The following is a 14,057-nucleotide window of genomic DNA, read 5'->3' as shown; positions in this document are numbered from 1 at the left end:
GGTCTCTGCTCCATATTACACTGTATAAGAGGATGCTGCTCCATCACAGGAATCAGCATGAATCACAAGTAAAGGATGCAAGATAAGAAAGGAGGAAAGGAATAGGCACCCAGGCTTGATTCACTCTAGACTTCTTAACTTTTGTACTGCAATAAATACCCTGATGAGCTATGAAGATGTGGGAAAGGAATGAGAAAAAGTTTGAAAAATAAGGTTGGCAAGGAATGGTTAAGTTATCTAAATATACAGGGTTGCTTTTTAGTCATGAAACTGTGCCTGCAAAGCAAGGGAAGCCAGTGTAAGAGCAAACAGAACTGGAAACCTCCTCAGCTGCAGTCAGTTCATGGCCCTTCTGCTAACAAGTCTTCGTGATGGGTCCAAGTGCAGAGGAAGCTGACACTGGCCTGACAGTAGGATGACCCTTCCAAGGCCACCTTGGTTTGTTGCCAGATTCTGCTTGCTGCCAGTGCTCACATGGGTTGTCCTTTCCCCAAGACACCACCCTGCAGAAAAGGCACTTTTTCATCAAAGGGGCAGGAAAGGTTGACAGCAGGAGAAGACCATGGAGGGGAAATGTTTTTCTCCTCCTCTCCCTGGCATCTCTCAGGATGACAGGACATCACCACCCAGGATCCTAGCTGTGTCCAGTGAACTTTCAGATGCCTCAGAGGTGATACACTGACAAAGGAAGGACTGACCAGCATCCTTTGAGAGTGGCAACCTCTTTCAGAAGACTGAGCTCTTTCTGGATTCCCCTATTTAGCCACCTGTGGGGCTGGGCAGGCTCCTTGAAAACCACCACCACTCTGCATGTGCTCCCACTCCCAGAACTGAAGGGCAATATGCTTGAATTCAGATTGAAGAAGACAAGACTCTGGGAGGACCTTAAGTTGCCATCCAGTATCTGAAGGGAAACCATAGAGGAAGATTGGAAAGGGACTTTTCCTAAGAGTGTCCAGTGACAGGACATGGGACAAATGGTTTTAAATTGAAGGAGAATATGTTTAGACTGAATATTACAAAGAAGTTCTTCAGTATGAGGGTCGTGAGATGCTTGAAGAGGTTGCCCAGAGAAGCTGTGGCTGCCCCCTCCCTGGAAGCATTCAAGGCCAGGTTGGATGAGGCCAGGAGCAACCTTGTCTAGATGAGAGGCATCCCTGCTTTTGGCAGGGAGGTTGGAGCAGATGATCTCTAAAGGTCCCTTCCAACCTAAGCCATTCTATGATTCTATGAATTATTAATATACACTGATCATAGCCCTTGTGCTCGACAGCAAATCCACCCCTCTAATTAAGAGGTTCAGTCACACAGCCTGTAAACTCCCTAACTGGTCCCTCCCTACCCTGAATCAAGTGAACAGTTGTCCTTATAATTAAAAGGAAAATTAGAAACAGTTGAAATAGTCTTGATTTTATATTTGTAGCAAAGCTGTGATCAAATTTTTTAACTTTACAATGCAATGCAATTTTCTCCAAGTCCTCTTAATTCCTCACAGATATTGCTTCTACAGCAGTTATCTTCAAGATCATTACAGTGCTGCCACTGCACATAATTAACTTTACTGTGACTTTATATGGGCACTGCCATGGTAACATTAATTATTTGAAAATGGTCACTGTCAAATGCTGCCTGGTGACCATGACACTCTGTCACACTCCAAAATACTCAGACTTTTAGGTTTGAGTCAAAAGAGTCAAAGGTAATCTTTATTTATAATGTGTCCTACCAGTACAGCAAAATTATTTTTATCTTTTTCCAAACTCCATTGCACAATTTTATATTATGCAAACGTAACACAGCACTTCTAAAACAATGGCTCAAAGGCAAGGATTTTTGTAAAATTTTCACTCAGACTGGCTAAGGTAGGGTCTGTGCAAATCTTTAATAAGTTACTCATGGACCAAATACATTTGGGAAAAAGGATGATTCAGTGGCAAAGTGTTTCCATCGTAACTGGTAGACACAGCAGCTCTCTTATTACACAGCTTTTTAATTATTTGTTCTTTGGGAGGGGATTATTGATTTAGTCAGTAGTGGACAATTTAAAAAAAAAGCTGTGCTCTGTAAATGTTAACAGAAAAAGAGTAAGAACATCTTAATCATGTTTGAAGCTTAATGTGTTGGCAAAGCATGCTAGTAGTTGATTTAAAAGAAATGGAGCAGAGATCGTGAGGAGCAGCAGGACAAACATTCCCCTCTGCCAAAATGAACAGATCACCATCCTGATAGTCAAGCACCAAAACCTTTTTTGTCTGCCTGGGTCTCAATCACCTGCCCTTTTCAATTAAAATAATGATAACCTATTAATTAAGTCCACTTTTTAGCTTTGTGGACTTTATTCAGTCTGTCTCTGTCCTAAATATGAATAAGGTCTGGAGTAAAAAAATTACAGTTCAGCTGCATAGTCTGGAAGGAGTCATATTTTAGCCAGCAATATACATGCATTTGCAATGCTGAGTTTCTTGGGGTCAGGGATCACAGTTTTGATCTGGGTATGCACAGCCCATGGCACAAAAGGGTCCTGTTCCTTGCCTGGGGCTCTTCACTGAGATGACAGACACAAACAGCAAACAGCAGGAGCAGAAATTTGATTTAAATGTGTGCACACTCTGTATTCCAGTGTGGTGTTTTAAAAGGGAATAGAACACCGATGTTACTAGGACTGCAACATAAATACTATATTGTGACAATTGTTTGCATTTTCAGTTTTTGAGAGAGGTAAACATAAGCACAAACATCGATCAGAGCAGTGAAGCACATAGACATAATACATAAAACATAGACATAAAACATCTCCATTACTTTAATCAGGGGCCAAATTAAAAGAAAAAAAATTAAAATACTCTGGATATTTATTAGCCAACCTCTTATTCTCATCAAAGGCCTGGGACTAAATTGGTTACAGATACTGGAAAATATATTTAAGAAGTGACATGACTATCAAATAAAGACCCAAGCCTGTATTTCAAAACACTCTTAATACTGCAGTCCCACATATGTCGGCCAGGAACCATGTTCAAAATTGCATCTGACTTCAGATTTTGAACAAGATCAACATATTACAGGAAAATCTGGGTATAGATTAATCTTTCAAAATAAATAGGTAGCATGAGTCTTCACTGATGAGTGAAAGACAATACGTTATGTGCATCCTCATTATTGTATTCAGGAATGTAAATAGAGATAAAGTATATGAAACACTGATAATCTTGCTTGCTATCTAAAGAAACCAAGAAGGCTGGATCTTAAAGCCCCTAAAAATACAAGTGTGATCTTCCCTGAAAGAGGAGAAGATGGGGACAAGGTCTTCCCTTTCAATGACATCTTTGTTACTGTCATCTTCAAGCAGCTGGTTGGCAAGAGAGCTTGAGATTCACGTCAGGAAACCCATGCTCTACCTTTTAAGTAATAAAATCTCCTTCACACACTGGCACCATCTGCCCCAAGGGACTCCTGGATTTTGTCAAGTAGCCTGTTTGCTGCTGCTTGCTGGTCTGGCATTTTTGTGTCTAATTACAGAAATAGGCATGGCTGGTCTTAAAAGATTAGAGAAAATTTGTGGGAAGAAGGACATCCAAGGAGATGGGCAAACAGCAACAATCCCTACTGAAAAGCAGCTATACCTAATTAAACAGTAGAATGTTACAGCGATTTTTTACTGTCTCTCCTGCTCCAGAAACTCAGCCCCTTACCCAGCACATTTTAAGAAAGAGCAGAGAGCAGTGGAAATGTTTTTCTGCCTTCAAAACTCTATTTATTAAAGTCTATTTATATTTTCTTGCTCTAGTACAAGCAGAGGATTTCCATAAATAAAACATTAAATGCAACTCTTCCCCTTTCACTTTCAAGTTAGAATTGTATATATGTGGTGTAGTATCAAGATGACAAGGCAAATGCTATAATCTGCTCTGCAGCAGCAAAATAGAACACCTTCCCTTATGTTGCTGTATTTTTCCCTTTCCACAGTCTTAAGAAAACTCTAGAATAAGCCAAGGATGATCCCACGTTCTTGAGGCTGATAATCCCCTTTTGCAAGAGAGTCTTCGGCAAGGGGGGTGGCTCCAGACAGAAAAGGTAGACTTAGGTATTCTCAGACCAAAGAAAATTGGAAATTAAGACTAATTTTCAATTAAAAACAGGTTTTCAAAAGCACTCAAGACATTTCATTTGCCCAGAAACCTTTCTGGACCAAAGCTGTCCATGCAACTCAGAGCCAGGCTGTGATGGGACAGTGGCTGCAAGAGCAAATGGGACTGGAGGGTTAATAAACACTGTCCCTTGCTGCAGCAGAGCTTGGATTCATCTACATTTTCAATTTGAACTTACTCATGACCTGTTAATATCCACATATTTCTGTGTCCATGTTGCCCTTTTATCAGAATGTATTTTTCTTTCCATGGTGTTTATACCTGATGTATTTCTAGAGAAGAATCACACGTTCCATCAGTATCAACTTCCCTCAGCTGAGTGATCCCCTGCCTTCCAGCCTTCCTCCATGAGAACTTTTGTCAAAACTCAAATCACCCCAGCCTGTTTCTCTGTACCTGCTCCAATGTGAATATTTTCTTGACCTGGACACAGGACTTGGAATTACACATCACTTCCTGCCACTTCCATGTGTAGAGGCCCTAATATTTTCCTGCTTCTACTGGAAATATCTTTCCCAACACATTCTCAAAATATTTTTGCTTTTTTCATGGCTAAGAAAAAAGCCACGTCTGTGGTTCACAATAATTCTGAGATGTAATACTGCACTACAGTCTTTACCACCACCTTTCCAATACTCAGCTCCCAATACAGTTTATATTACACTGTATGTATGGTGTATATGTTATATATGCATCGCAGTATGTATTTTTTGTAATTAATCTCCATGTTTCCATTTGTGGAAAGTTGCACTTCATCCCATTTCTTTTCTCCCAGTCCTCAATGTCATCCACTTCTTCCTGGATGATGTCCCAAACTTCCTTTGTCAGGACAATGCCTCTCAGCATCGTGGCAAATTTTAATGTCATGAGCACACTGCTCAGATTTGTGCCAAAACCCTTTCTGAAAATTTAAAAAGACCTGGTTTTAAGATGGAGAGCTGAAAATTTCTGCTTGTAACCCCCTGCCTCCAACCCAACCCTTGCCATCTCTCTCAAAACCAGCCCCATATCACCTTCCAGTTCCCTTACTAATCCCTATCTTTTCCATCTTAAGTAATAGCACTGTGCATGGACTGCATCAAATCCTTCACTCAAGTCCAGGTATGAAATCTACTGATTTTTCTTTGGGCAGAAAATCAGTAATCTTATAAAACAATTATTAGATTAGTCTGGCAAGATCTATCTTTAGAAGATCTGTGTCACATTTTATCCCATTTTTCCCGTAACAACAAGACTTTAATCAGTTTTCACTTGAAAAAATACTCAACAGCCTTGCACTAACGGTGCCTGCACTAACAGCCTGGAATTTTCATCAGATCATTTTTCATCCTTTCAAAATGCTGGGCACTACTACCAATAGTCCTTACAGTTATGGCATCACTCTGGGCTTTGTTAAAAATATTTTCCTCTGACCCTCTGATTTTGTGAGGCAGCTCTTTCCCATCATTGGGAGAGAGGTTATCTGGTCACCCCAATTTGAGTGCATTAATGCATAATTTGCTCTCCTTTTGCTTGCTGTTTTCCCATTTTCATAACCTTGCTCCTTTTATTTTTGTTTTTCTTTGTCACTTGAATGCTTGGGTGATGGCCTCTGATGCACACCTCTCACAGCTGCCTCTTCAAGCTGCCAGCACGTATAGATACCTGTTTCACTTCTGCATCAGGAAAAAAAGAATCAAATGTGCATGCCTGTGGTCAGGAGCAGAGATAGGACCCAGACTCACAGCCAGTCACAAAAGAAAAGGGATATTTCCTGCTGAGTTCCCCATGGGGAACCTGGAAATGCTGGTGAAGTGTATATGCAAGCAATTGAAGGGGATCACCTTGGAGCTCCATCTGTTGTATCAGATTTTGCTTTCACCAGCTCTGCTTCCATCAGCAGCAATGCTGACACCTCCAACTAAATTTGTCTGGAACATAAAGGGGGTCTCTGTGACCACATCAGCATGGTTGCTGTGCAAACCCTGCTGCCTAGCTCTCTCCTCCAGCATTCCCAAAACTACCAGGGACTGCAGGAAAAGACTGGGATGTTTATCATGTTCTCTCTGGTCTCCCCTCTCTCTGGGCCTGAGGGGTTTCCAAGAGTTGTATGTCACTATGAGACAGGGCAAGAAGACAGACCCCTGTGAGACCACCTGTGAGGAACCTGAGAGTAAAAATACCATTTCTCATCATGGCCCTTTGAGTACAGTTACCAAAAATGACTTCATCCCTCTAGGCAAAATTGTCCTGGGCTCCTCCTGCCACGGTGTGGCACCTGCCTCTCATGTATGGCTGTGGTGGATAGTAATGAAGGCCACAAGGAGCCACATTGCTTCTCCACAGTACAAGAGAAAGGCACAAACCTTTTTTTTCTACAGATAAGAAGAAATCAAGACAACTAAACTCTGCTTCTCCTCCAAATCTCAGGAGCCTTGCAGCCTGCTGAGAAAAAGCACAAGGAACTCAAGAGTGTGAGAGGGCTTCCAGACACCCCCGTGGCTGCTAAGAAATGCGTGGCCCCAGGGGCAATGCTTCTGAAAGATCTTGGTGCCATGGGGACACATTCAGTGTCCCTCTTCATTCAAACACCAGGAATGTCCCTTGAGGTGGGAATGCTCCCCAGCCAAGCTGGGAAGGTTCAGGAGCCAGAATCTCACTATTGTGGGACAGTGCAAGCTGGGATATCTTGAAATGCCTCGTCCTGCATCACAGGGAATGAAGGCTACCCATCCAATTCCCTTCAGCAGAGTGCTGAGCCCTTCTCAAGGGAGAGGGGACAAGCCTGGAATACCAGGGAAAGGCAGCTTTCCCACAGAAACCAGATGAGGGATGACTTGGAACCAGAAGTCTGAGGCAAGACAGAAGGTAAAGAAAATACATCATATAACACATGGGAATTGCCCTTTTTACAGGGAGGCTGCACTCACACCTCTGAGAGTGTGGATTTTTCTTCAATTTTTGCAGTTTCTGGATATGAGAATGCACATGCATATCTACATACACATGCACATACACACTCCCTCCCTGGATTATATCCTTATTTTAACTTCTGACTGGCCACAAAATAGCCCTTTATCCTTTCAGGTCTAGAAGTGATCAAGTAATAATCCCCTGCCTGACACTGCTACCTCTCTTGGGTCAGTTTGTTCCAGCATCTTAACATCCTTCTCAGGATTACCATGATATGTTGCAATTCAGATGAATGAATGACCTGATACAAAGCATGACAGCCTTTGTGCTGAGCAATCCAGGAAGCTCCTCCCTTGCTCTGTTTCTCAGTCCCCAGATGTAGTCATCCATCAGCAATCCTCCCCACCACATGTCCAACACATTAGGACTTTTTGTTTTAAAGAAATGTCATACAGAATGAAGGAAAGACATGCAAAGAGCTTCTTGTGTTTTGGTGGAGCAAGGGGAAGGGTACTTCTTGCAAATATGACACTGAGGAGAAGCCACCAAAACCAGGTATCTGTGTGCAGCCAGTCAGACCCAGTGAGGACTGAGAAGTGATGCTTCTTTATTGCAGCAGAAAGGCAGGTCAAGAGAGTTTCTATTTCGGCAACAAATTACCTGCAACAAATTACCTTCACCCCTGATGACTTCATAAAAGGTCTAGAGCAGGGAACAGAGCACCAGATTTATGCCAGCAGAAAGATTCTGAGTACACAGTTCTCTGTTGACTACATCAGCTGCCTCAGGTGGCTTTACAGGGCCTGGGTAGAGGTGAGGCTTTATTTAAGTCTGGTAACCCATTATGAAAAAGAACATTTTGGACACAACTTGGGATTCTATCTCAACTCGCTGCAGTGCATCCAACAGTCAATCCATCACTGAAACCTACCTACTTGCAAAAGGTGGAGACAGCTGCTCTATTTAAAGCTTCTACTCCTGGGGAATGGGGAACATTTATATCCCTGCTCACGTCCCAAGGCTTGGGGAAGGGAAGAAACTTTCTGGCACATCTGCTGCTGTAAAATGAAGAGAGATTAGGAAGGAGACAGGGAGCTCCTGCCTGATTCCAGCTTCCCTCACTCCTCTACACAGAGAAGGAGCTCTTCCTATTTCAGAAGATGAAAACATCACAGGAAATTAGGGAAAGGATTTTTAAAAAAAGGATCAAAAGAAAGGAGAAAAAGAACTATTGGAATGAAAGGCAGGAAAAAAAGCAGAAATGAGTTACAAAGACACATTTTTGGAACCTCACTGCTGGCATTTATGATTGTGCTGGGAAATGTCACCCAGATCGGCTGGGAGATCTCCACGCACAGATAAAATTGTGAACTACACATCTGATTGTGTATTTCAGATAAGAAACTGAACATTTGGTTTTTATCCAAACTGATCTTGAAGTTCATAGCCTTTGAGATGCTGCCAATTTCTCTCCCTCTCCCCCTGTACATGTGGTTTTCCAGCGTGGAAGTTGACTTCGCCTTACGCGTTTGCAATGACAGATTGTGAATCAGCACCAGGGAATGATGCAATGTCACATGGGAACCACAGGAACTTTTGGGTTCAATTCTCTGTATTTTAGGGACTGAAGTAGACTGCCATGAGAAGTCTAGAAATTGAGCCAGTTTCAAGGTTCTACTTACCAAGTAGCTTCTAGAAAAGTCACAAAATATATCAAGCTGACTGCATTTAAAACCCTCCTGTCACACAGCTTATTTGAAAAGTCATCTCCTGCAAAGTTGCTGCATTTCCACCTCCCCCAGTGTTTGCATTTCTGGAATTAATGCTTGCCAAGGAGTTGATAGTTGGAAACCCTTCCTCCCTAATTAGTAGAAAGTATAAGTGCTCAGGGTCTGCACTGAATACAAATAAAAAATTACAAGCTGCAAGGTTTCAAATTAACGTCCTGATGCCTCACTTTATTCTTCAGAAAAGCTCATTCCTTCCTCTGACATCAGGATTACAGGCAGACAGGACCTGATTCACAGGGACAAAAAGAACCTGTTGTACTATGCCAGCAGTATGCACAGACTTCAAAATAAAACCCAAAGTACATGGAATCTCACCCAACAGCAGAGTTGAGTGAGATTCTCATTCTGGGACATCAGTGGGTGAATCAGGCCCCCGCAGGCAAAGGAGTGCACACCACAAAGTCTGGTCTCACTAGAATCCAGAATTTGTTTCAGAACTTACTTATGCTTTCACTTCTACCTGACCAATGCCAGATTGTGCTCTTCAGGCTCATCCCCACTTGCAAGACAAGAAGGACCACAGCAGTCACTTCTTTTCTTTATGGAATGAATTCTTCATGGCAATTTTAAACCAAATGCTGATTTGTTCCCAACTTCAAATAATTTTGAAACTCCAGGAAAACTGTCTAACAGTTGATGGCATTTTATATATATATATATATATATACATATACATATATACATATATATTTATATATATACATATACATATAAATGTATGTGTGTGTGTGTATATATATATACACACATACATATACATATATATATATACACACATATACACATACAAACATGCACACAGACTGACAAACTACAACTTTATGAATATTACATTGTGGGGGTTTTTTATGGGTTTTTAACCCACAGATATTTAACTGTATCTACCTTAATTTTTAAGAAAGAGGATGTAGAGTAGAAACATTACTGCCTTATTTGTAACCCTGCCTAAATACTGAAAGAGGTATTAAATTAATTGTGTCTTTTCAAAATTAAGTGTTAAGTCTTCATAAAGTGCTCAGTACCTATAAATACTGACATTTCAGTAGGGACACAGAAGGCTGCACTTCTGGAAATGAGGGCTGAAATGGTCACACCAAGGGGAAGCAATTGTGAAATGTGAAATGCTCAACATTTCATTTTTGAAATTTGACTCATTTCTTCAATTAAATATTGAATAGCTATGACTATAAAAAGCCTATGCAAATCTTGAAGTAAAGTATTATATTCTCTGGTGAAAGAGCATGTCAAGGCCAGAGTCAGCAGAAGGCAGCTGCTCTAATGCAGGTTGTCACAGCTAATCATGTAGATCACCCCTCTGCTTTCTGTGTTGCAAGAAAAGATGCATCTACTGCTGTATGAAAAGGCAGACTGATGAAATCTGGGTTTTACATACAAATTTACAAAGAGACAGCAGTAAGTAGTTTCTTCTTTGGCAGATTCAGAATGTCTTCTCATATGAAAATCAAACTCAAATATATTCTTGACTCCAGAAAAGCCACAGATCATGCTTCTATACAGGTACATAATAATAAGGCAAAACAGACACTAAAAACATATCCTGGCAATAAATACTTTAAGGCTTCATTAGAAAACCAAAAGGTCACATCTGATATATGAAAAAGTCAAATTATCTAGGCTGACATTTGCAACTAATTTGAACCAACATTATCATGAAATATACAATTTTACTGCAAGAGCTATTCTTACCTCTAAGTTTAAATGTGCCCTTTAAGCATTAGTGCTGAAAACAAAGCCCTGAAAAAGATCTGCAGCCCTTCCAATTACATTTCAGTATCTTATAGCAAAGCAACACGAAGCACACAATTAGCAAAATATTTCAACCAGATATTTCAAGCAGAACGTAGTAAGAGAAAAAAGCAAGCAAACAAACAAAAACCACCACCATATGAGCAGATTACGGGCTCGATCCAGCTATGAGATACCCAGGCACCCATTACCAGGCATCCAGCTCATCCATGGATGTGAGCAAATACCAGGAGCTGGTTTTGCAACGCACGCAGCGGCAAGCGCCAGCATCCGCGCACCTCTCCAGGCAATAACAGAGCCCTCTGCCTGCCTGCTTGCTCGCTGCCAGTAGCAAAGAGACAAACGTTTTTGGCACAAAGCAGCTGATGATTATTTTTTTTTTTTTTTTTTTTAGGGCTGTGGACTTACTTTAACTGTCGAGGCTCGCAGTCAACTCCCGGCAGCAGGAGCCTGGCTGCCTGCCGTACGTCATCGCTGTCCACCGAGAAGCTGCGTCGGTGCCCTGCGTGAGCCACGGCAACCCGTATCCACTCCATCAGGGGAGGCAGCACAATGAACGGCCTGGGAAAGCACACAGACATCACTGCTACAGCACGCTGGCTTTTCCAAATAAACAGGTATACAGAGAGAGAGAGAGAGGGGGCACGGGGGGGTGTGTATGTTTGTGGGGGAATCTGTATACAAAGGGAAAGCACCGGAGAGCGCACTGCTCAGCAAATTTCAGCCAGGTCTAAATCAAGATGTCTCACCCTGTCTCCAGAGCTGGAATGTTTGAAGAGTCAGATTTATGAGCTACACTTATTTGTGGGGCTCCTGTGTGAGGTCAGTGCACCCACCTGGCAAGCCCTCCCTCCCCCACCATCCGTTTCACAGTGTATCCCGAAAAGAGGGCAAGAGCCTGGTGCAGGACCACATCCTGCTCTGGTTGATGCACAGGGATGTGTGTACTTGCCAGTCACTTCCAACAGGGACAGGAGAATGAACAGGGGGTGTCCCTACCCCAAGATACCAGGGATGGGGAGGTGATGCCCGCCAAGGAAATCTCCAGCATCTCCTGCTGAAGCAATGCACACCCTGAACTTGGTGCTGAAAATGGGGAACTTCACAGGACATCCTGCTGTATTCTGGGGCTACCTGTGAGCAGCATCAGAAACCAGACTCTTTCATTTCATTTTTAAGCCTACCCTTGCTTGTATCAACCCACCATACTTTTGGGTACCAGCTGTTCTGCCATCTGAGCAATACACAAAACCAATCCCCAGAGTAGATGGTGGGATGCTGGGCTGCAGCCCCCACTTGAGCAAAGCATGGACACTGTTGGAGGTAAGGTCCTTTACTCCTCAAGACCAAGACAGCCCATGCCTTCTGTGAAGCACACAGCATAGACTTTGCCCCCATCTACACTGAAAATTACTTGGCGAGCAAGAGGAAAATGCTAAGCCTTAAATGAAAACCATAGCTTGATGTCCTAGTTTGGAGTGTAAATATATAAATAAATAAATATCTGCAGCTGAACATCTTGGAAGGTCACCACCACCCGTTAGGTCAAGGTGAACAAAATTCTCAGAGCAACACAGGCTGCAGCAACTTCCCTCCCATCCCCAAAAGGTTTCTGTATTTCCTTCATCTCCTAGCTGGGGTGTTCAAATGCTTTGTCTCTTCTACAGCTGTACAGAGATGAAGTCTGTGTGGGTAAGGGATGAGAAAGGGCAGAATAAATTCCTTTTTATAAAAATAGACATAAAATTCTAAAAATTTAAAAGCCAATTAAAAATTAATAATAATTTTAATTAAATTTTTTTTAAAAAATATATCAAAGAGCTACTTGAAAACTATACTCAAAGATCTGTATTTAGTCAGGACTGCTGAAAACTACTGAGACACAGTGAGACTGTAACATCCACAACGTGAAATAGAGACCATGACTAAGGGCTGATACCGGGGATTGCTACAATATTAAAAAAAAAGAAAAAAAAAGAAAAGAGATATGAAACTTGGAATTACTACATTCCTCCAGGAATGTCTAGAATTAACCTGCTCTTACCTTTTTGCGAACCTTTGTCTTTTGTCTCATTTCCTATGTGTCTCTCTTTCCCCTCCTCCATCAGTCTATTTTCATATTCCCTGTTTATTAGCTCAGTATATCAGCCAAATGGAAATGTTCCTTTTAATACAGCATCACCCCCTAATTTTGCTTCCTTCAATTTTTCTGCTCCTTTTCACTTGATACTGCTTTCCCTTACTTGCCTTCCCTTATATGGTCCCTTTTATTTAAGGGGGAGGAAAAAAAATCTGAATTAGGTGCCCAGAAGGCAAATACTTTACATCTTAAATATATAACTTTACCCCAAAATGATCTACCCTGAGAAAAATTACTTAAGAAGATGTTGATTCTGGAATATCCTTTTCCTATTTATAGCTCTTTATGCTATTTATTTCTCTTCTGAAGACTTAACTTTAAATAACTCTAAGATTAATATTCTTAAGGAAGGATGATCCATTTCAGAAGAGCTGAAGGACACAGAAGCCCTGAGGCCACTAACTTTTCCTCCCTAGGATGCCAGATTCCCAAATCTCACAGAGGCTTAAATGAACGACCTCTTTTTGAAACCTGATATCTTTGGCTGTCTTGCCACTTTCATCATTATTCTATTCAAACACATTGCTACCACCTCAAGACCAAGCTGCCTTTGCTTTTTGCTCTTCCCAGACCTGCAGCAGAAACCTAAGGAGATGGATAAGGACAGAGCATCTTCTCCCACAGCTCCCAAGAAACAATTTCCATAACCTAGATCATTTGTTGGGATGGTGGTGGCTGTCAGAGGGAGAGGGGAGAACCAGGGGTCTATCTGGGACCTGCTCTCCAGGTCAGCTGTGACATGTGCCCTCAGAGCAGAAGGGATCCTCCTGTGGCATGAAGTAGCTTGGGACAAGTGATTGGTGGCAGCTCTTTTCATCACTTCCTGAGTGAATAGGAGAAAGGTAGCTGCAAATCAGTGGAATTGTAAAAATGTGTCTAAGTGACCCACAAAACCTGGTGCTAGGAAAGCAGTTAAAGGGAGACTCAATTCTAGGTTATATTTTGCATAAGTAAAAGTGTTCTGGATCAGAGAAATGAAGATACGCTTGTACAAAGCCTGCCTATAACATCTGCTGAGCCAAAAGAAATGCAGAGGGCGGTGGCTGAACCAGGGACTTGGGGGGGGGGGGGGGTTCATGCTTTCTCTTTCTCTTGTGCAGATCAGAACTCACACAATCTGCCCCAACACAGCAATGAGCAGAGAAAGTAAAATTATTTACAGAACAGTGATAGCAGCACTATAAAATTGAAATTTTTTTCTTTCCAGGTCTTGCAAAACATTAACAAAGATATAGAAATGAATGCATCTATTTGGTGCAATAAATCCCAAAAGGCATGAGAATTTGTGTTCTGTGGAATTTTTTCTCTCTCTTTTCTCTT

The 14,057-nt window shown here is 41.8% G+C and overlaps 1 protein-coding gene across 3 annotated transcripts in view; it reads right to left on the bottom strand.

Annotated features, from left to right (window-relative positions):
* The window catches only part of ABTB3 (ankyrin repeat and BTB domain containing 3), a 178,601-nt gene that overhangs the window by 39,103 nt on the left and 125,441 nt on the right, over window positions 1-14,057 (bottom strand). For all 3 annotated transcript variants that reach the window (XM_071729122.1, XM_071729141.1, XM_071729133.1), the window contains exon 4: window positions 11,006-11,158. In XM_071729122.1, the coding sequence (XP_071585223.1) occupies window positions 11,006-11,158 (153 nt within the window). The remainder of the gene's footprint in view (window positions 1-11,005; window positions 11,159-14,057) is intronic.

This window comes from Heliangelus exortis, chromosome 1 (assembly GCF_036169615.1).
Source record: "Heliangelus exortis chromosome 1, bHelExo1.hap1, whole genome shotgun sequence".
NCBI classification, from domain to species: Eukaryota; Metazoa; Chordata; class Aves; order Apodiformes; family Trochilidae; genus Heliangelus; species Heliangelus exortis.
Note: the sequence above shows the minus strand (reverse complement) of the source record. Positions and strands in the feature narration are given on the sequence as shown.